Source organism: Miscanthus floridulus, chromosome 12 (genome assembly GCF_019320115.1).
Source record: "Miscanthus floridulus cultivar M001 chromosome 12, ASM1932011v1, whole genome shotgun sequence".
Lineage (NCBI taxonomy): Eukaryota > Viridiplantae > Streptophyta > Magnoliopsida > Poales > Poaceae > Miscanthus > Miscanthus floridulus.
In genome coordinates, this window is record NC_089591.1 from 65,789,983 (window position 1) to 65,812,208 (window position 22,226).

Here is a 22,226-nt window from a genome sequence, read left to right on the forward strand (position 1 = left end):
CCTGCGGTATGCCCAGCATGTTAGAAGGCTGCCATGTGAAGACATTGCGGTTGGCGCGTAGGAAGTCAATGAGCACGTATTCCTATTTGGCTAGGAGATGGGTCTTGATCTGTGCCATCTTGGTTGGGTCAATGGGGTCGATTCCCATCGCCTTGGTTTCCTTGAGTGGGCGGAAGGCCATTGAGGAGGTTGGTTCATTGCAGTCTGGGACTGCTAGGGTCAATGACTCCCCGAGCTATGGGAGTTTGAACGAGTTGATGACCATGGTGGCGAGCTCGAAATGCTCATGGTCGCACGTGAAGGCATGCGAGAAGGCGCTACTAATGGTGATGGCACTGTTCGGTCCTGACATCTTCAGCTTGAGATTGGTGTAGTTGGGGATCGCCATGAATTTGGCATAGCATGGCCGCCCCAAGATAGCGTGGTAGGACCCTAGGAAGTCCACCACTTCAAAGGTGAGGACCCCCGAGTGGAAGTTGGCTCAGTTGCCAAACATGATGGACAGATCGATCTATCCGAGTGGGTATGCCTACGCTCCCAGGATCACCCCATGGAAGGGAGAACCTACCAGGTGGAGTTCCAACTAGGGGATGCACACGGCATCAAGGGTGTCAACGTCGAGGATGTTGAGGCTGCTGTCTCCATCCATCAGCACCTTGGTGAGGCACTTCTTGCGAACAATGGGGTCGACGACGAGCGGGTAGCGTCCTGGTCTCACGACGTAGGAGGGATGGTCCCTCTAATCGAAGGTGATCGGAGATTCTGACCAGCTAAGGAAGCAGGAGACAACCGTCTCGGCGGTGCATACCTCCCTATAGCGTACCTTGTGCTGGTGCTTGGACCAGATGGTGTCAGATCCACCGAAGATCATGATGCATTCCTCAATGTCAGGGAAACCATCTCCATCCTTGCCCGCCATGCCTCCTTTCTTGGCTGCTGCCTCTTTGCCGTCCCCTTCTTTTGGCCTGCTGGCTTGTCGTAGTTTGAGGAGCTCGTAGTCCTTGTAGAGGTGTTTGATAGGATAGGCGTGGTTGGTGCATGGACTATCCATGAGCTTGTTGAAGTGGTCAGGCGGTCCCTATTAGGGATGCTTGCCCATGCGATCAGCCTCGACGACCAACGTGGTGTTGTCCGATCGACGCCGATCCTTTTTGTTCTTCTTGCCTCTCTGTGTGGAGGGGCCCTTGTCTTGGTCCATGTGCTTGGCCTTGCCTTTGTCCTGGCTCCCATTGAAGACTGCTCTGACCACCTCCTCACCGGAGGCGTGGTTAGTGGCGATGTCGAGCAGGTCACGGGTGGTACGGGGCTTCAGGCATCCAAGCTTGTGGATCAGGAACTCACAGATCGTCCTAGAGAGGAATGCGCTGATGATGTCTGTGTCGACGACATCCGGGAGGGAGTTGCATCATTGGGACAACCTACGAATGTAATCCCACAGGGACTCTTGAGGTCCTAGGAGTTTCTAGGGCAGACAAACGTCCCCTAGAAATTTTTGACGAAGACCCTCTTGAGGTTCGCCCAGTCACGGATGCTGTCGTGTGAGAGGAATTCAAGCCATGCCCAAACATATTCTCCCACATAGATGGGGATATACTGAATGATGAAATAGTCATCATCCACCCCTCCGGCTCGGCAAGTGAGCCGAAAATCATCGAGCCAAATACCAGGGTTTGTCTCCTCGGTGTACTTGGTGATGTTGGTGGGTGGTCGGAAGCGCTGTGGGAACAACGCTCTCCGGATACGCCGGTCAAAGGCCTATAGTCTTGGGCCCTCAGGGCTAGAACTCTGGTCGTCCATCCGGCGACCATGCCTGGTGCGCGTTTCACCGCTCCCCTCAATTGTTCGGTCGGGATCCGTGTCGCCTGCTCTCACCGCCACCTGGTGGACGTCATCATCATGCTGGGCTCGATGTTGGTTGCTGACGACGTTGCAAGAGTCCTAGTGCGGACCGGGCCGCTCGTGTACCGGCGGTCGGTGCGGAGCAGGCATCAAGTTGGACCGAGGCGTAGCTGCTGCCCCCCGAGCCGTACTTGGCGGCTGTAGCGGCGAGCAGATGGAGCGATCCATCTGGCGCGTCCCTGCTCCCCTAGTGGGGAGAAAGGGCGCGTGTCAGAGTCGCGATGTGGAGCTTTCTGCTTGTTGAACGGTGGCGGCTTCTACTAGAACCTAGAGGTTTCGGTAGACCACCCGCTCCTAGGGGTCGACAGGCTCGGGAACGCCGCGCAGAAGCATTGCTGCAACAGCAATATTCTGGCTAGCCCGAGCGAACTATGGGAGGTCGTTCCCCTCGTTCATGATGCCGTGTTGGACCTAGCGGGCGTGACCCCGGGCGCCGCCCACCAGGTTTTGCGCATAGGGCGCAACAGTCTGCACTAAGCTTGCCGGCGTAGCCGGTGGCTGGTTCTGCCACCATTGTCATAGTTCCTCAATGTGCCCTTGTGCAAACGCGAGGGCCCCCGTACGTGGGTCCAGAGGGGTGTGAGTTTGCGCAGATTCCACAACGACCGGTGGCTGTCTTGGAGCATCCGCCATAGCGTACTCCCAGGACAGATGGTGGCTAGGTGCCACATCACCGATGCTGGAGCCATCACTCTCACCCTCGTCATCTGGGAGTTCATGGAAAGTGGTAGGGGCATAGCCCGCCATTCACACGAATTCGGATGTGAGGGGGGATGGCGGCAGCGTCCCTTGAAGCCCTCGAGCGCACGCGTTCACGGGGGACGCGAGGCCATAGGGGAACCGATCGTATAGTGTCCATGATGCGGTCAATACAGTCCCTCCGGATAATCGGCGGGAGATAGTAAATAGAGAGTAAATTACAGTTTGCATATTACTCACAGCGGGGTTTGAGCAGAGAGTTTGCTCAGAATGAAGCGCAGATGCCTCATCATTGAAGTCGTCGTGCGTCCCAGAGCCGATGGAGGGGGGCCCTCCGATGGGTGCCGGTACAAGAGTCTCCTTGCGGAGGCGTAGTACGCCGAGCCGGTCGATGATGAAGTCTAGGCTTCCGAAGAGGAAGGCCTGGGACGGCTCGAAGACGGGTGGAACCCATATCCCAACAGGTGAGAGTGCGGGAAACTCCAGTGAGCCGAAGCGAGACGTATCGCCTGAGTCCGCCACGGCGAAGGTGGCGAAAAAGTGGGCCATCCGATGACCAAAAAGCGTTGAACGAACAACGTCTTCCCTACGAACGGCGTCAACTGTCGGTGCAGAAAGTGACCAACAAGTAAAAATTTATAGTTTTACCGTACGTTGTGATCGGAGGTGGCCTAGCACTCAATGACACATGGTTTATACTGGTTCAGGCATCGTGCCCTACGTCCAGTTTGAGTTGGTCGATGACTTTATTCCTGAGCCTAGGTGCTCAAAGTTTGCAGTAGGGTTACAAACAAGAAGGAGAAAGATAGGGGGTACAAGAGGTCCGGTCGGACTTCGGTCGGAAGGGCCGAGAGCGATAGGAGCTCCGCTATGAGCTAAGAGTTCAAGCGGGTGCTCATGGTTCGAACCTGGCGGTTCTATGGTTGTGTACTAATAAACTTGATCGATCTAATGAATCTAGAGTCTTGGGAGAGAGCACATCTCCTTTTATAGATGAAGGGGATGTCCTTACAAGTGAGAGGGAGAGAGTATGTATGCTTCTAAGCCTTGTTGCCCATGTCGACGGGTATAGGATGATGGTAGGCGCCCACAACACTGTTGGACGTCGGATGCACGTGGGAGGTTGTGTCATTTTGTTCGGGTATGCCAGATGTCGGTACCTGCTATACTGTTGATGCCTTGAGGTATGTGAGGAGTTTTACCATGTTCACTCGGTATGGTAAATGTCGACGCCCACAATACTGTCGATGCCTAGAGGCATGTGGGGGGCTTACCGTATAGGAGTTAACGGCGCCCACAATACTGTAGGGAAAAATATTGGCGCCTACAACACTGTTTGGGCTCTGTTGTGCCAGGGAGGTTGCAGAGTACAGTTTTCTGCAGGTGTACAGGGTACGGTCCCTAGTATTGAGGTTTGACTTGTGCGCCCTACCTTACTTTTTTCGCCCGTTTCCTGGTCCTTACCGAGCGGGCGTTCCCGGTCGGTTGGTCCCAGTTGACTTTGATTGCGCCAGTAGGAGAAGAGCGGTGAGCAGGATCTTGGCGTACCCCGGTCGGAGACGTGGGGTCGGAGTCGGAAGTAGTGCTTTGGCCAGGCCTTCCGGTCGGAGAGGCCGTCCGGAGGCGGGCTGAAGATCGAAGTGAGCGCTCCGGTAGGAGAGGTGGGCCGAAGTCAGAAAATGGGCGCCGCTCCTCCTCGGCCAGACCTTTCGGTCGGTGATTGGATCGCCCTTCTGGCCTGTTGTTCAGATACTTGGGCTGGCCCATGAGTTGCGCGTTGTCTGCTTGAACCGGGCTTTTATTGGGAAGCCGGTCCGCGAGGGACCCTGGATTTATGAACCCGACACCTAGAATTCTGATACCTCCTAGTTACAATAAGTGGTGTCTCTAAATACATCTCCAACAAGCTGAGGCCAATCCGTACTTTTCGGTTTGTCTTTTCAGCCGGAACAATATTTTTCTCTCACAACAAATCAGTCGGAACAGTGTTTCAGTTTGTTTTTTCAGCAAAGTGAACGGGCCAAAGTGTGTAGAAACTGGTGGTTTGCCCAATAATAATTCTTTTCGAGAGCTCCATCATTGTCCACTCGAATGAGCAAAATGAATGGTAGGAGTAGTAGCAGTAGTAATAGGACAAAACTGTAGTAGACAATTTTGACCTGCCAATTAAATTAATAGCTATCCTTTTCGGGTATATATATATATATATATATATATATATATATATATATATATATATATATATATATATATATATATATATATATATAAAAGGAAAACAAAGAGAAGAGGAAGTTGTGTACAGAAAACACAGGTATGAATCGGTGGCCTGGTCCTTTCAGGAAAAGGTTGCTGCTTTTAGACCTTTATTAGTTACAACCATGGTGCCCACCGGTTTCATTCACATAAGCTTGCAGAAGATTTTGTAAGGTGACAGCACCCATTTCATTATGCATTCGAGTCATTTTCTCCTTTTCTTCCTCTTTACTTAACAGTCCCATCTGATCTTGGTTGGCTGTATGCCTTTTTGTCGAGCGTCTGGTCTTGGATTTATCAGTTCCTTCTGCGCAAGTTACTACTACTGTCTGATCCGTTACTCCGTAAAAACAGTTGGAAGAAGCCGGGTGAACAAGAACAACCCCAGCTTTCCCCCCAACGCGGGCCAGTGCCGTCTCCGTACTGGTACTGGACGTCTCTTTCTCCAAATTCTCTGTCTACAGCCTACAACCTCTCTGCAGGCTGTAGCCGCCCGTCCGTCTCCCCAAGTATATTTATCAGGCCCCTCCCGGCCTCCCCGGCGCCTCGACGCCCTCCGCTTCGTTCTGCGCGTCGTCCTCGCTTTTTGTTTCGTCGTCGTCGTCCCCGGCGTCCGGAAACTGGCGATGGAGGCGGCGCTGGGGGCGCTGTGCCGCGCCGGAGGGTGGTCGTACGCGGCCGTCTGGCGCTTCCATCCCCAAGACCCTCGGTGAGCCGTGTGAACTGTGATTATTGCTGACCGGGTGTGTTACTGTATTTCGCGCGTGGCGATGCATGCACGTATAGCTAGGTGATGGTTTCTCTGGCAAGCTTATTATTACGGTTACGGCTGGTTGAAATTTTGGAGCTCTACATGCCTGTGTTCTTCCCGTTGCCTGCTTGTCGCACATTAATCTGCCTATAGCAGGTTCCTGTTTCAGTGTTTCTGTCTCTCCTGAGAGACCGCGAGAGATGTTGCAGGGACGAAGAACAAGATGTTCCTGTGTCTGCGTGTGTTCTTTCTGTCAGAAGTTTGCTTCGAAATCCGACTCTTTTTTTTTCATACCATTCTCAGGGAAATAGGGAACACTACTATTGCTAATCGAGAGTTTTATTTGAAGGGTTCGCTCCTGCGATTGCAACTCATTGCATTTAGGAAGGGACGGAGACATGACTGAGTTTCTTGAACTTTGTCGAGAGTGATACTAGCTTAGATGCGGCTGCAGGAAGCTGCCCCATTTCCTCAACTTTTTTAGCTAGCAAAACACTGTGATCCCATCAGAATTGACAGCAGGGTGTGTCGCCTCCTTTTGGATGCCTCTTTTCCCTTCCGACATGATGCATCGTGTCATTCACTGTCCAACTTTTGTTTTTTTTATTCCTATATATTTTGTTTTGTTTCGTTGCTTCATTGGTGGCGTGTCATGTGTGTGCTATGCAGTGCAGTTGACGAAGTAGTACATGCGCCTGTATGTCCAGAATACTGACTGGTGTTACCCCATTCGATTCCAGGTTGCTCACATTGGGGGACTGCTACTGTGAAGATGAGGCAAAAACAATGGTTCAGAAGATGCTTAATCAAGTTGAAATTGTTGGCGAAGGGTACGAATGTACGATTAATAGATCTATCCGGTTGTCTTTGGCATTTTATCTTGATATCCATCACTATGCCATCTGGTTTCAGCATCCTAGGAGAAGCTCTAGTAAGCGGAGAGTGTCAATGGATTTACGACGATACTTGCCATGCGTTGAATCAGACAAGCCATGCTGATAACAGAGATTTATATCTGGTACAATTCAGTTTTTCGCCCAGCTTTATTGTCAGAGCTCAAAGTATTATGCCTGGAAAAGTATAGATAATTAATTTCTGAAGAATCCCTGGATTTGTCAGAATAATATTTCATTCTGCTCTTCTTCTGTTTCTTCCATTCATTACCGTTCGTGCTACCATTTCCTACAGCAGACAGTTGGTTTTAACAGATAGAAAGTTTCCCCCTTTCAGGGTTATACTTGGTGGCAGCATCAGTTTCTGAATGGGATAAAGGTTGGTGTTTCTTGTTTCTTGCCTGAAAAGCTAGGCAACCTTGACTATTTCATATAGCTCTGAGTGCTTGTTTTAGCTTGTACAGCGTCAAATTGGATACTGAAGAGCGGCACCTTATATGCAGGCTATTGCAGTATTACCTATTCAGTTGCAGGGACTGGTGCAATTTGGTTCCACACGAAAGGTGAGTGATACTCCAAACTGCAATCTTTATACCCTCGTGCTCCAATAAAGTCTTTATTACGTAGTTATCAGCAGTAGAATTGTTACATAGTCTTGTGGCAAGCAAACATTAATAGTATGACAGTGCAATGCCCAATATGCATTTCTTGAATTGTTACTTTAGTATGACAGGAACCAGAAAAGCTTCCTTTAATGTTACTGCTAGTTTCAGAATTATAGAATGTCCTGTGAAGCATGCATAATATGGATTTATCAGGGTACAATTACGTCTGTATTTTCTTTTTGAGCCTGACTCTAATTTAACAACTCGCCAGGTTCCCAGGAGCTCAGTTTTTTTGAATCAGGTCAGAGATATATTTGATCGGATGAAGAATGCTTCAAGCGGTGGTGCAATGGAGTATACCCAGAACAACTCTCTTGCGTATGGTCAGCAACCTATCCTTACTTCATTGAGATCTGCCAATGACATGCTCGTACATAACAAGGTCAACCCATTGCAAACTGAGAAACCTGAGGAGAATATTGAGAGAACAGAATCTATAAGGAGTTCGATCTGTTCTCCAAGCAATTCACAAAGATCTTTAAACGATTTAACCTCCCACGGTACTGGTAACACCAGTATGGATACTCATATATTGGCCATGCCTGTTAACTCCAAGACTATATATGAGCTCAAACGGTTTGATAACGTCACTGAGTTGTTACATCAAAGTGCTGATGACAGAGTTGGTTTTCAAGTCAACTCTAGTAAAGAGCCTGGTTCTATTATTGCTGGTCTAATGTCAGGATACAAAAGTTCGAACAATATTCATAGGACAGAAAATGATTCATGTGATCAAAACACAGAATATACCACATACCTTTACACTACCACCAACTCTGCAAATTCTGGCCTAGATGAACTCTCTTATTCTGGCACTGGTTTGTCGTCATCGTTTGCAGCAGTATCTGGAAAAAATAAAAACTGCCTGCAAACTGAGAGTGACAAGTTCCTATGTAAATCTGTATCATTCAGCAGCAGCCCTTGTGCTTCTAAAATCCAAGAAAATCACCTATCACCATACCATGCCCTCATGCATGAACAATCCATGATACCTGACGACCCTGGAGAATCTGTGAGGCTCCTCTCACATGAAGAATCTTTTAGTGTTCAAGGTGACTCAATGCAATTCAAGGATGCTACCCACTTTACATGCCAGGATGACAGTACATTTCCTGAATTACCAAACAGATCACCTGAAGAAGCTACTGCTGAAACTTTAGAAAACAACATGAAGGACTGTAGTGGAAATAACAGTCTGCTGGAAACTATGATGCTTGATCTTAGCACTAACAGCTTTGTGCAAGATTGGTGGGATGACAGTGTTCTACTGGCAGAAAACCTTCCAAATTCAAGCGAAAAGCACTCAGAGCCTGCTATAGAATTGGCCAATAGGCATTCATTGCCAACTGGGGAGAGAGGTTTGCCTTTCATACCTGTCGTCGAACAATTACTAGGTGATGTTGTACATCCACCTGCCGGACATAGTTCGCTTGAGGCTGATGCTACTGCTTTAGCTGGCCGTGTTTCAGATTATCAGCTGCCTCAGTTTGTTTTTCGAGATTGCCTAACAGCACAGAACGCACAAGTCCCATCACTGGTCTGCAGTAATTATACATCCAGAACCGGAGGTGCCCAAAATGGTTCTTCAGAAGTGCCATCAGCAAACATATCTGTGGATGACACCTGCAGTTTCAACACAGCAAATTCCAAGGGAAGTCAGTCGAGCAATCCTGAGGGGAAGGTTGCCAAGAGAAGAGCTAGAGCTGGGGAGAGTACCAGACCTAGACCAAAAGATAGACAACTGATACAAGATCGCGTTAAAGAATTACGAGAGATTGTCCCTAATGGTGCAAAGGTATAATCAATGAAACACTTGCTTTTAAGTTTATCATGTTTTACATCGATCGAGACTGAATGACTGATCCCTTTTTATTCGTTTTTTTTGACACAACAGTGTAGCATTGATGCTTTGTTGGAGCGAACAATTAAGCATATGCTGTTTCTACAAAGTGTAAACAAATATGCAGAGAAAATTAAGCAAGCTGATGAACCAAAGGTATCCTCTCTTTGTATGTATGCACATAAATTATGTATTGATTAAATGTTTCTTATAAAGAAGTCCTCTATTATGACACATGCTGACTTGTCATGATTGTTAAGATAATCGACAAAGAGAGTGGTGTTGTCCTGAAAGACAACCCAGATGCTGGCAAAAATGGTGCTGCCACGTGGGCTTACGAGGTTGCTGGGCAAAGCATGGTTTGCCCAATAATCATTGAGGATCTTTCACCACCTGGTCAGATGCTTGTTGAGGTGAAAAACTGAACTTTAAGTAGCTTTATCTACTCTCTTGAGCGCTCTAAGTGCAGCATATGCAGATAACCGTTTGTCTAATTTACAGATGCTTTGCGAGGAACGTGGGCTCTTTCTGGAGATAGCTGACAACATACGTGGATTTGGTCTCACGATCTTGAAAGGACAGATGGAGCTCCGTGATGGCAAGATATGGTCACGGTTTCTTGTTGAGGTAGAGAAGGAACTATATGTTCACATTCCTCATTTCTAGCTTCGTTAGTTGTTAAACTGTATGCTGGCTTTTGTTTTTTCAGGCAAACAGAGAAGTCACAAGGATGGATATATTTTTGTCGCTTGTTCAGTTACTAGAACAGAACAACCTTGTTCAATCTACTGACCAGATGGCTAAGGTCATGAATAATGGGTTTCCATCCTTTGCAGACCATCAGCGATCTCCGCTGCCAGTTCCAGTGGGCATTGCTGAGAGACTACAGTGACTGCAAATGTTTCAACTAGATAGAGTTAGGTACCACGACTGTAACATATCTGGTAGCCAAAACTCCATGCATTAGACAGAGCCTAGTGATAACATCCGAGTGATAGTCTCACTGCTGCTAGAAATGCCAGTATCAAGAACATGACTGATGCAAACATGAGCTTCTAGCGCAGAAATTATGAACTTCCCTGATTACTGGGTGTGATCAGTGAAGTGGCATCTTTCCTGCTTAGGTAGAAATCTTAGGTTGACACCTTGCCCGAGAGTAGCTGGGTTCTTGATACTGGTGTTTCTTATGCAGTGATGGCAGTGTAGTAGTGCTAGCTTGCAGTGCCAGAGCTTCACAGAGGCTATACTGGACTATCACCCCCCACCCCCTCCTCTTATTTTGTGATTATAATCAGAATGATTAGTGAGTTACTTATGAAAGATATCAGAGCTTAAAATCTACCCGCTGATCCTCGCAAAAACCAAAACTTTAATTTTAGAGGTACGTTTATATTGAGCCAGTTCCCACCAGCACAAATGCACAACTCATCTATCACAGGCTCACAGCAAGAACAAGTGTGGAGCACTATGGGAAACTACCAGCTAACACAATTCTAATGCTAAGCGCTACATTTCCTCAGGACCTCAACAAAGAGAATGATAACACATGATTCATGCATCCCCTTCCTCTTGGGTCAATCTGATTACCTCGATTACCAATAAACTGAACTAGTCAGCAATTTAAGTTAGTGCCAATCGAATAACATCTACTGAAACAATCCTAAAGAAAGCTAAAGAAAAAGACATCAGCACCTGTAATCCAGCAAATGCATATAGGGGCCCTGGGCTTTGTTTATAGAAATACAAAGGAACCCATCACAGAAATCAAAGCAGTGGTCAAGGAAAACCACAACAATTCTCTATCTAGTCTTTTTTTTTCTGCTGGTACTTTTTGGCAATTGGCACCAACTTGGATAATCATCAAAGCAACAAAATACTGCTGCTTTCTTTTTTATGTCTCCATATATTCTTTGATTTGTGATGGAACTCCACACTATCGCATCACCATTAGTTAATTAGTACCAATCAAAATTCCCACTGCTATAAAGCATGGAACCTAAACTAACCTTTTTTAAAAAATAAAAAATAAAGCATGGAACCTAAACTAACCTTGACAGAAGCTGTATGGATTGTGGGTGAAGGCGCACCTGTAACGCATCCACCAGCATTCAGCAAGGACATCTGCGGGAAAGGCCCATCTGCAGTACGGCACTAGAGTACCTAGTAACTTATCGTCACATTTATTGATGTGGCCGCACCGCCAGATATGGGGAGAGAAGGGGGAGGAGGTAGACAGCAAAGATTAAGAGACGGATTAGCTGAACCGAGACGGCGGATATCATAGGGGATGGTGAAGGAGAGCAGCCGCAAACTAAGAGTAGCTTACAAATATCAGGGGGTAAATGCAAAAATACAGGATCACAGGATTTAAAAAAGAGCATTTTACCTACGTGTCATTATAAAAGATTGCATGCCATTGTTTGAAACATTTTTGCTTTTTACACCATTTCATCTACCTTCCGTTGGTTTTTCGCCATTTGCTACCCCTGACACGTGGGTTCGGCCAGCGAAGATGTCCAAAATTCCCCCTCTCTCGATCCCTTTGCAAGTCCGCGCCCGTCTCGGTGCTGGCTGTGTTCCTCGCGTCGCGGCTCCACGCCGCCGCTCTCGCTGCTGCCCTCCCACACACTGAGCTCGCCCGCGCCGCACACGGTGCCAGGGCCAGAGCTCGCGTGCGCCGTTCGCGGTGACCAGGGCCGGAGCTCTCCTCCTCGCGTCTCCTCCACGCGCACTGTGGCAGCTCCACGGCGAGGACCGGCTGCGGCAGCTCCACGCGCGCCGCCTCCTGGCTCTCGCCGCCGCTGCAAACAGCGCAGCTGCGGGCAGCCCGTCCGGCGTCCGCGTACGCCGCTTGCCTGTACGCGGCCATGCGCGGCGGCCCGTTTTCTGCAGCGTCACCTTGTGGCGTCCGCGCGGCGGCCCGCAGTCCCGCCGCGTAAGTCTGGCGTTAGCGTGCTCGGTAATCGGGAGCGAGTACATGATTAAATAATTTATCAATATGAGAGCCTGTTAGGTTTGGACAGACGTCGTTGATGGCTATTTGGTTCAGCATGCACGTACTCCGTCTCGTCTCGCCGGCGGGACCCAAGCCATATCCGGCTTGTGAGTCGTCCGATGCTTGGCCGCCGGTTGAAGCGGAAGCAGCCTCACCGCCTGACACCGGCGTAGGCGTACGTACGTGGATGCCGCTGACTCGATCGAGGTCGAGTAGTAGCCTCCATCAGTGCTCGTCCCCGGCGTCGGCGTCTGGGTGAAACTCTTGCTCGCCGTGGCGGCGCGGCGGCGAGGTGAGCATCCTCCTGCTCTTCATCTCGTCGCCTTTGTGTTGTTCTGCATCGACTCGACGACTCCGATACCTCTGCTATTGCTTCAACGATTGGACATGGAAAGCCAATAGAGCGCAGAAAAATGCAAGGCGCGCGCGGAAGGCCGGTGGTAGAAGTCGACACCGTAAAAGTTCAGACCAGGAGCTGTGGAGTGCGCCATGCGCGCGCCTTTCCGAGCTCCAGGATGCCGTCGGGACATGCGGGTCGTTGCGGCGAAGCCGGGCTACGTGGACGAGCCACATCAATCCGTTCCAATCTTGCGGGCTTGCGGCGCGGGACTGCGTGGGTTTGCGGCGCGGTTAGCCCATCGGGCTAGCGGCTTGGCCCGCGCCACTTGTATCTAGGAGACGCGTCGGTGTCCTGGCGTCCGTCCACCTTTCCGAGGCGCGGTCGTCGGGTCGTTGATGCCCACCTCCCCAGCATTTCCTGTAGAGCGCCGCCGTGGAGCGGGTGCTGCGCGTCCACCCGGCGCTCGCCGACGCGGTCGAGGCCGAGTGCGCCAGGCCCGACGACGCAGGCGAGCCCGACCAGCGCGACCTCGTGGACCTCGTCGACGTCAAGCTCGGGCACGGTATGAGTACGAGATCGTGTTCAACTTCAGGCGCCGCAAGAACGTGGTCCTGAGCATCGACTACGACAAGACCGACGAGGGGGAGTTGTACGCGGCGATGAACGGCGCGGTGCAACACCTGGCCCCGTTCGGCGCATCGCGTGGTGGGGTATACGAGCTACGCAGACGCCGGGACCATCCCGGGCCACTACGTGCTGTTCTGGGGCGTGCGCGGCCACGGCAACGCCAGTGCTGCGGCGGTGTTCGAGGACTGCTGCCTGGCCGTGGAGGAGGCCCTCAACAGCGTCTACCGCCAGGGCCGCGCCGCCGACCGCTCCATCGGGCCGCTGGAGATCCGGGTAGTGCCCGACGGCACGTTCGACAAGCTCATGGACTACCCTCGCCCGTGTGGCGCCTCCATCAACCAGTACAAGGCGCCTGATGATCGAGCTATACTCGGAACCGTTAATTAGTAATGGTAGAGAGAGAGAGAGACTCGATGAGCGAGCTGATGTATCCGTGCATATATATGCATGGCAACGAGTGATTAGCGAGCTAGCTAGTAGCTAATCATCTATCGGGTGTGGTAGCTTAACTACTGTACGCGTCGCGCTACCATGCAGCCTGAAGACGTGGCGGTGGCGGATCATGCAGCCTGAAGACATGGCGGAGGTCAGTGACACCAGAGGAATGAAAAACTTTTGTACGGCGTTGAGACAAGAGGGTATTTTGGACTTTTCTCACCGTAGTTTAACAAACGTTAGAGACAAAAGTGGACAGAATGACATAAAAGGACAAAAAAAAGTTTTGGACGATGGCAGCTATGACCGCTCGAACTTTACAATGGCTTATAGGAAATTGCAATATTTTATAATGATACACAGGTAAAAGGATGACCGCTCGAACTTTATAGTGGCTTATAGGAAATTGCAATATTTTATAATGATACACAAGTAAAAGGCTCATGAAAAAAGTACAGGGATATCCTATCAGGAAAAAAAGTACAGGGATATATCTAAAACATAGGATTACGATGAACGTATTATGGGCAAAGAGCTCGCTGAACTCTCTCACTGCAACTACACTTGTTTTCTTTTTCAATCAATGTTAGATAAGTTTGAATGAAAAAAAAATGAACTTGGCTCTTCGAAATTGGATAGCAAACTTACAAAATAAGTTAAAATATACCACTTTTGAAGATAACTCGAAAACTTAGTTAAGAGAGTGTGCGCTTTCACGATGTAAATATTTTTTTAATGCTTCGTTGCTTCTTGCCTTGAAACGATGGACAAAGCTCGTGTCCTTTTGATTCAAAAAACTTTGGTTGACTATACACTATCTGAAACAGTAGCTTTGTTGTGTGCCACACGGCAAAGCTCAAAAAATACTCGGCAAAGGATTTGTCGAGCGTAACACTCGGCAAACAGCACACAACATCTACAGTGCCGGCAAACGTCTTTTTGCCGAGTGTTTTTTATCGGGCACTCGGCAAATACTTTGTCGAGAGCTGAAACCGACGCTCGGCAAAAAAAAGTAACGTGACAGCGCAGAGATGGTCACGGCGCGTTTGTCGAGTGTCCGGGATTTGACACTCGGCAAAGCAGCCATGTTTACCGAGTGCTCAAGCCCTGGCACTCGGCAAATATGGCTCATTTGCCGAGTGTCAAATCCCGGACACTCGGCAAACATGGCTGCTTTGCCGAGTGTCAAATCCCGGATACTCGGCAAAGACTGGCCCAGAATGTATATATTTTGGCCACGTGTCCTCTTTACCGAGTGTTTTTATCTTGGCACTCGGCAAAGCAATCATATATTTCTAGTTTTTATGGTTCGGTCACGTATAACGTATCCCACTCAAATAAACATTACATGCATCACACATAGTTCACAATAAGCATCACAGATAGTTCATATAGATATATCGACAACACATAAATGCAAATAAACTTCAGAAATCACAAGTAGGTTCATTCACAACCACAAATACAAATAAAATTCACTGAGTGCAATGGTGTCCAATGAGTAGTCATTGAGCAGTCACAAGTAATCCACAAATACAAATGCAAATAAAATCACAAGTAGTCACTGAGGAGGCCACGGTGTCCACTGTAACCGCGCTGGGTCATGAGGCTCATTCGATGCCGCTGATTGATTCTGCACAAAGAAAAAGAGATAAATTATTCTAGTTTCTAGTTTATTTCTAGTTTATAAACTATAAATCATTCTAGTTTCTAGTTTCTAATTTATTTCTAGTTTCTAGTTTATTTCTAGTTTCTAGTGTCTGAGCATCTTTGTAAGATTGATTCTGCATAAACTAAAAACAGTGATTATAAGGTTGTGAAGTGACTCACAGTGCCTGAAACAATATTTGGAGCACGTTGAGAAGGAGGGACTTTCATCGGTGGCGGAGGTTGACCGATTGCAGCGTAAACGCCCCTCATATATTCAAACATCTGTAGCCGCTCTGCCTCCATCCTCTGCCGCTCTGCCACCATCCTCTGCCGCTCTGCGTCCATCATCGCCTCTAGCTCCTCCCGACGCCTCGTTTCTTGTTCCAGCTGAGCCTGCAATTTTTTGTCCCAATGTTACAATGCAATGCAAAAGTATGTAAAAATCAATAAACGATGAATAAAATAGAAATAACCTGGAGTGCGTTCATCTGGAACCGTGTAGAGTCCGACCGTGGGCGTATCGCCAGGCCGAAACTCGTGTTCCATGCTCGAATCTGGAAGAGAGTGGGACCACTGGCCGTGTCGATTGTGCCGTCGCCAATTCAGAACCGGCCAAGCTTTTTGCCTCCTCCCGTCCTCATGACCACTTCTCCATCAAGGTCATGGACGCTCGGATCGTACTCTGGGCCATGGACTGCCCTTGCCATCGATGTGTATCCATCAAGGCGGCTGTAGACGGACTCGTTGCTGTACGCTGAGGGCGGGTCCTCCGGGTTGTAGGCGACGTCGGCCGTCGCCTTGCCGTTGTGGGCCAAAGCATATGCCATGAACTAGGAGCAAGGCTCGCCACCATGTGCCACCGACTGCAAAAAAAGAAGCAATATGATTAGAAATTATGCAGAATTGAGCGTTAGAATAAAGAAATAAATTCACGTACCCATCTAGCCGCGTATTCTGATAGGTTAAGGTTGTCTTGATGGTATGGTGTACCTAGCATTAAAACGCCGCTCCTGGCGAGCGTTGTGATTCTTCTCCCACACGGGGGCGCACCACCTATCCACCATTCGGGCCCAGCACTGCAGATCGTAGGTGCACCACCACGGAGGCACCTATGTCCAATGTTTTTTAGGCGCTAGGCGGTTTCTAGGCGGTGACCCATCGCCTAGCGCCTAGGCGCGCCTAGGCAGGCCTAGGCGTTTCTAGGCGTTTTGACATTTTTTGTATCTCAGCATATATAGCTAAATAAATTATATAAATATAGTAGCCGGGTGAATTTTATAAAAAGAGAGAAGGTCTAATAGACATACCTTAGTTGATAGAAAAGCGATGTTCATGCTTAGTTCATAGTTGATACTGAGAAATGGTATATCATGCTGCATTGAAATTGCTTGAATGGTCAGCACGGGAGAATATACTTATATACATAGACTAAAATGGGGAAAAGATAAATACAGATAATTTTTATGTGAAACAATTCAGTTAGATTTCAGACTTCGAAGTGCTTACTGTTATTTCACCACGCGCCCAGTAGTAAGAAGCAACTGATCCCGCAACCACAGTTGAAGAGCATGCGAGAATGAATTGAGTCGCCCAGTAGCAGCCAAATAGGTGGAATAGAATGGCAATGCTGATATGAGGGGTGTAATGGATGTTGTACCCACAACAGTTGTCACAATTTACTTTGCCCAGCTTCAGATCATACGAACAACAATTAGTATTGCAATCGTTTTGGACAACTTGACCAGAGCTGAAGAGATGGAGTGTAGCAGAAAACCAGAACATATAAAAGATGGAAAGGATCAGGAATGGCAAAAGTGAAAAATCTATCAGTGCCTGAACTTCACCGATGACCTTTGCAGCAACCTAAAACCATGTGTAATGGTTATTGGTTAGTGTTTAGGAGCTATCAGCTATCACATTCGAAACAGTTGTCTATGATGTATCCAACTATTTGCTTACCTTTAAGACAGGTGATGCTATCAGTATACGGCGGACAATAGCTATTGAGGACAGGAAAGCAATGATCATTATTGCTGTCATTAGGATTGTAATAGTATGAAGGTGGCTTATTTCCTAGTAAGAAGATGGGACCATCAGATTTCAAGCAGAAGCAGCTATGTCTTGCAACAGATTGATTCAGTTGGAAGTACTTACCCGCCCACTTATGTGAACATATGGATCACTTTCACCAATGACAACAGTTAAGGGGTCATTGCCTATCCAGCCAGCTGAATGTTTGATGCAGCAGTTACAAGAAGTGAGCCATGGATTAGATATATGTACAATCCATAGCTTGAATCTTTCTTTGTGAATATACCTTGTAACTAGGAATTGGAATAGTGAATCATACCTTTGATGTAAAAGAACATCGTTACAGATATAACAAGGGCATTGAAGAGGACTACTGTGATCCAATGTTTGCAATATATCTTTGCAGTAGAAGATAAACCAACTGAAGTATGTAACATGCTATATACAAGTGGAGAACAGACCAATGTGATGTCCTGCAGGCTGCAGCAATACAAGTGGAGAACAGACCATATCAGTAGTTAAATATAAATGGACAGCAGACCATATGAAATAGGAAAGAGCAGGTTAGGTACTTATCTCAATGATCTTAGCCCTTTCCTATCCATCGGACATTATCAGCAGCAAATGATAGCCATTTGAAACCATAAACATGTAGGGATAACAGTAGCAGCAAAGAAAATTAAATGGTATAGAACAACACATAATTCAGTTCTTAAAATACAGAACATAGGCACACAGACTGCACTACTATAGGAGTTCCAAGTTCATAAGTTAAAGATACAATTAAAAGATAAACATGACATGATAAAGCCCCACTGCCATATCTTCTTCAATAGGGTTCCATATATTCATCCTCATCTTCATCAAACTCTTCTTCTTTGGAGTCAAATTCTTCTCCTTCATAAAGTTGCCTCACTCTTGCTCTTCTACGTAGCTCAAGTTGTTGGTCTACTCCTACTGCTTCTCCAATAACAGACCAAGTTATCCCTGTACCTTCCATCTCCTCATCTTCCTCATCTCTGTAGACAACTATTGCACAATCATCTCCATCCTCATATAGAAAACCTTGAGCTTCGGTTGTCTCACTAGATAAGAGAATATCAGTGGTTTTCTTTGACGCTATCCTTTCTTTCTTATTAAGCAACTTGGAGTTGAATTGAATAAAGACCAATTTGTTGAGTCAGGTTGTAGTAAGCCTATTTCTTTTCTTAGTGTGTATCTACAAATTAAACATGAGAGCATATAACTATTTTCATTCATGTAAGTTTACTACTAAAATCTGGATAGTAGATAGGGACTAACCATTTCAAATGTACTCCAATTTCTTTCACAACTAGAAGAGCTTGATGTCAGAGATAGGATCCTTGTTGCCAACTTCTGTAAAGCAGGCATTTCAGTTCCATACAACTGCCACCAAGATGCTGAAATAAATGAGCAGAAACTATATAACAGCCATGCAGTAGCACTGGATAACAAGATGTTGGTGTGCTAAACTCATCATTAAACTCATCAATGTAATGTATGATACTGTAGGTCATTGCCTGGTAACAACATCACTGGTGGCATACCCGAGCAGTTTGGCAACCTCTCTCGGTTGACAAGCTTAGATTTGGAAGACAACCTGTTCAGTGTTGCAGTTCACCGGAATCTTTTAAGATTGATTGGTTTCTGCACAACACAAACAGAGCGCCTACTTGTTTATCCTTTCATGCAGAATCTTAGTGTGGCCTACGGTCTGTGAGATACTCTCTTTTTTTAAGTCTTAACTAGCTAATCACTTGTTTCATTGCATTTAGTTCTGTACTGTTACTACTCTATGAAGTTACTTAGACCATGAGTGTGCTTACAGATTATGCAACTCATGTATTTAGAAGCTAGCATAGTGAGTTACTTTTTCATAGGCCACTTAAATAGTTAACAGCCATGGCAATCAAGGATAGATGCCGAGGTACTTTTTCATAGGCCACTTAAATAGTTAAGTAGCCTCTTGATAATGATAATGATAGCAGCAACTCTATAACAGCCATGTAATATGAGTTACCTAGGTTGTACTCAAATTTTTCACAAGTCTTTGCAAGCTTCTTGTTAAATGGTCCTTCTCTATTATGAAACTTGTCTAGTTTAGTGTTGACAGCCTGATCCTGCTTGTCCTCATCATGATGATAAAAAGTCTCTACACAGCTCATAAAACCTACTGTTATTGTGGCATCATCAAAGATTGATGGGTTGCCATAGCTGTAGTATGGATTCAGCAGATAGACAGTCAAATGCAATAGAGAATCAAGTCTTCCTTTCATCTTCTTGTCAATAATAGCAATAACTTCGTTGTAGCGGGACTGAACATTGCCATAGGCTTCCTTGATCTCTCTCTTTGCCTTTAGTAGTTCTCCATATATGAAACCCATTGATGGCTTCACATCCCCATTAACCAAACGAAGAACTTTGACCAATGGCTCAAAAACACTCAAACACAGCTTCACATCCTTCCAAAAGGTTGGACTCAATATTGTTGTTGTTGCATCTTTTCCCTTTTTTGACTTCACATCCTTCAATGTGTCCCACCTATTATGAACCACCATCTTTCTTAGTTGGTCCTTCTTCTCTAGTATGCTGTTCAAAGTGAGAAAAGCTAAAGCAAACCTAGTCACTCCTAGCCTTATTATCTCTCTCCCCTCTGTGAAGTGTCTCAAGCACTCCAATGTTCTTGTGTGCCCATAGACAAATATGGTTAATGCCTTTGCTTGGTCAATCACCTTCTTGAACCGTGGCATGTTGCCAATTCCTTGGAGCATTAAATTGATTGTGTGAGTTGCACAAGAGGTCCAAAAGATGTTTGGTCTCTTCTCAAGCATTAGCTTCTTTGCTCCCATGTTGTTAGAAGCATTGTCTGTCACTACTTGCACCACATTTTCCGGACCAATGTCTTCAATTGCTTTGTCCACTAGTTCAAATATGACTTCACTTGTGTGTGACACATCTGACATCTCTTGTGAGCTGACAAAACTGGATCCATCAGCACAGTTAGTGTACAGGTTCATTATACTTCTCCTCTTCCTATCTGACCAAGCATCAGTCATAACAGAGCACCCATTCTTCACCTTCTCAGCCTCACGTTTTTGTAGCAAACTCTTGGTTCTTGCATATTCTTCATCTAGCAAACTCTCTCGCAGATCACGCAGAGATGGAGGTTCAAGTCCAGAACCAAACTATCCAATTGCTTCACACATTTGCTTGAACTCATCATTGTCACAAGCATTGAATGGTATGGCTACATATGATAAAAAAGTGTAATTAACTAATTAGTGTGTAGTTTAGGCATGTATTCAAATTTGAAATGTAAAACAGAAATGCATAATATTAAATTACCATGTGTATATGCCCATCTTACAATATATTTATACACCTCATGTGTTCTTTGTTTCCAAAGTTCCTTGTTCAGCTTCTGTTGCTTCAAAGACTCAGATTTTGTTGCTTTAGGATCAATAGCACGTGTCCACTTATCAATGGGTCCTAATTTGTGAGGCTCTGAACTTCCAACATAAGTCACTTCATCATCCTCAGTTCCAACCCGAGAAACATTCACGTCTTCTCTAAGCTCTAGTTCACGAACAGCCTGCTCCTTCCTCTTCCTTTTTGAATCTTCTAGTGATTTCTTGCACTTGTCTTTAGTCTCCTGTGTGCTCTTCCTGCATTTCTTCGCATTTGTTCCAACATTGGCCACATGTTCCTTCAACCGATGGACCCCTCCTTGGCTCCGATGACCACAGAATTTGCACTCCACCTTGTCCTTGTTGTTTGCATCCACTAGAAACCCATACTCCCATCCAACATTATCTGAATTCCTTTTTAGGACATTCACCTCCTCCCAAGATGTAACACCAATTTCAGTTTGAGGAGCACATTGTTGGACCGACATTCTACATGAAGAGTAGCAGAGGCATGTGAAATTAGTCCTGCAGTACTACTTATAAATTTAGATAAAAAGCCACTGATAAAAAGCCACTGAGTATTTCATTCCCCTTATGAAAACTAATCCAGCAGTTTAGAAGATGCTCTAATCCAGCAGTTTAGAAGATAACTTGTACTCCTAAGATTGATAACCAGATCATGGTAGCACACAAGTTCAGCTAATAGCAACCCAGTTAACTAAGAATGATTGGGCTGTGTTGAAGCAATAGCTCAGCTCAGTTGGTAGAGCCTTGAGCTGATGCCCAATAGGGCTGCAACCCAGTTAACTAACTACGAGCACAGCACAGCCGAGCAGAGGAGAGAGGAGCAGGGGGCGGGCGGACCTCACGTCCTCACCTTACCTTGGGGTTCTCGAGCGGCGGGACCAGGGGTAGCGAGAAGGTCACCACTGGTGCGCGGCCCGCGCGAGGAGGGGCCGCACGGGAGCTCTAGGGGTGGCGGCGGGCCTACGGATGGGGCGCACGGGTCGGATCCGGCGGATGGGGCGGACGGGGCGCACGGGGCGGATCCGGCGGACGGCGAGGAGGGGCCGCATGGGAGCTCCAGGGGCGGCGACGAGCTCGGGTCTTTGACTCTCTCACTCTCTCTCTCTCTCTCTAATCCTCTCTACCACCCGCGCTCTTTTCTTCCCGCATGGGCGCTTCCTTTCCCGCGCACCCGGCTTCTCGCGCGCGCGCTCCCGCCTGCTCCTGCCCGCCAAAACACGCTCGCGCTCCCACCACCTAGGTGCCTCCTCCTCCGCCTACTCGCCGCCCAGGCGCCGTGGAGGCGCGCCCGGCGCCTAGAGGCACGCCCGGCGCCTAGAGGTGCGCCTCACCCCCTAGGCCCCGCGGGAAGGCTCCGCCTTGCGCCTGGGCGCGCCTAGGCGAGCGTGGAACCTCGCCTTGTTTTTCATTGCCTATGTCATCAAATATATGACATATAAGAAGATGAAATTAAGCGTAATTAATCTCAGAAAAAATAAATATTAATATAATATATTTACTTTCAGGTATTGTTCTGGGGTCAGCCTCATGGTTCTTACCGTATTTTTAGAGAGCCTCACTCTAAGAATTTTCACGTGGTATTGGATCATGGCCTAGATGCGCGCCTTGTAGTGCATGTCATTGACGAGTTTCTTTGCGGCTTTGTCAGCCACAACATTCGCCTTGGCCTCGTATCCCTTCTCGCATCTAA

At 47.2% G+C, this 22,226-nt stretch overlaps 2 protein-coding genes and 1 pseudogene across 3 annotated transcripts; 2 read left to right on the forward strand and 1 right to left on the reverse strand.

Moving 5' to 3' along the window:
* Window positions 1–5,190: 5,190 nt before the first annotated feature.
* Window positions 5,191–10,531, forward strand: LOC136496315 (transcription factor EMB1444-like). 2 transcript variants are annotated; one of them, XM_066491960.1, is made up of 10 exons: window positions 5,191–5,563; window positions 6,346–6,435; window positions 6,518–6,623; window positions 6,836–6,877; window positions 7,002–7,061; window positions 7,375–8,958; window positions 9,058–9,159; window positions 9,264–9,416; window positions 9,505–9,630; window positions 9,713–10,531. In XM_066491960.1, the coding sequence occupies exons 1-10, from the start codon at window positions 5,481–5,483 to the stop codon at window positions 9,893–9,895; spliced, it is 2,529 nt and encodes an 842-aa protein (XP_066348057.1). In that variant the 5' UTR covers window positions 5,191–5,480; the 3' UTR covers window positions 9,896–10,531. The 2 variants fall into 2 exon arrangements, with proteins under 2 accessions (XP_066348057.1, XP_066348058.1); XM_066491961.1 differs by lacking the exons at window positions 5,191–5,563; window positions 6,346–6,435 and having other exon boundaries at window positions 6,558–6,623; window positions 6,954–7,061; window positions 9,713–10,529.
* A 1,956-nt stretch (window positions 10,532–12,487) lies between these two features.
* LOC136496018 (probable indole-3-acetic acid-amido synthetase GH3.1) lies at window positions 12,488–13,352 on the forward strand (annotated as a pseudogene).
* A 5,696-nt stretch (window positions 13,353–19,048) lies between these two features.
* On the reverse strand, window positions 19,049–21,585 carry LOC136496019 (uncharacterized). The gene is made up of 3 exons (XM_066491770.1): window positions 21,440–21,585; window positions 20,485–20,998; window positions 19,049–20,287 (listed from the first exon to the last, which is right to left on the reverse strand). The coding sequence occupies exons 1-3, from the start codon at window positions 21,583–21,585 to the stop codon at window positions 19,049–19,051; spliced, it is 1,899 nt and encodes a 632-aa protein (XP_066347867.1).
* Window positions 21,586–22,226: the final 641 nt, after the last annotated feature.

Excerpts from the sequence above, each read along its gene's own strand:
- LOC136496315 (XM_066491960.1), top strand. The coding sequence starts at position 5,481 with ATGGAGGCGGCGCTGGGGGCGCTGTGCCGCGCCGGAGGGTGGTCGTAC. Across the intron at positions 5,564-6,345 it reads TTCCATCCCCAAGACCCTCG|GTTGCTCACATTGGGGGACT; the intron begins GTGAGCCGTGTG and ends ATTCGATTCCAG. Across the intron at positions 6,624-6,835 it reads ATAACAGAGATTTATATCTG|GGTTATACTTGGTGGCAGCA; the intron begins GTACAATTCAGT and ends TCCCCCTTTCAG.
- LOC136496019 (XM_066491770.1), bottom strand. The coding sequence starts at position 21,585 with ATGCGGCCCCTCCTCGCCGTCCGCCGGATCCGCCCCGTGCGCCCCGTC. Across the intron at positions 20,999-21,439 it reads CTCGCGCGGGCCGCGCACCA|AATGTCGGTCCAACAATGTG; the intron begins GTGGTGACCTTC and ends CTCTTCATGTAG. Across the intron at positions 20,288-20,484 it reads GGAAACAAAGAACACATGAG|TTTGGTTCTGGACTTGAACC; the intron begins GTGTATAAATAT and ends GCAATTGGATAG.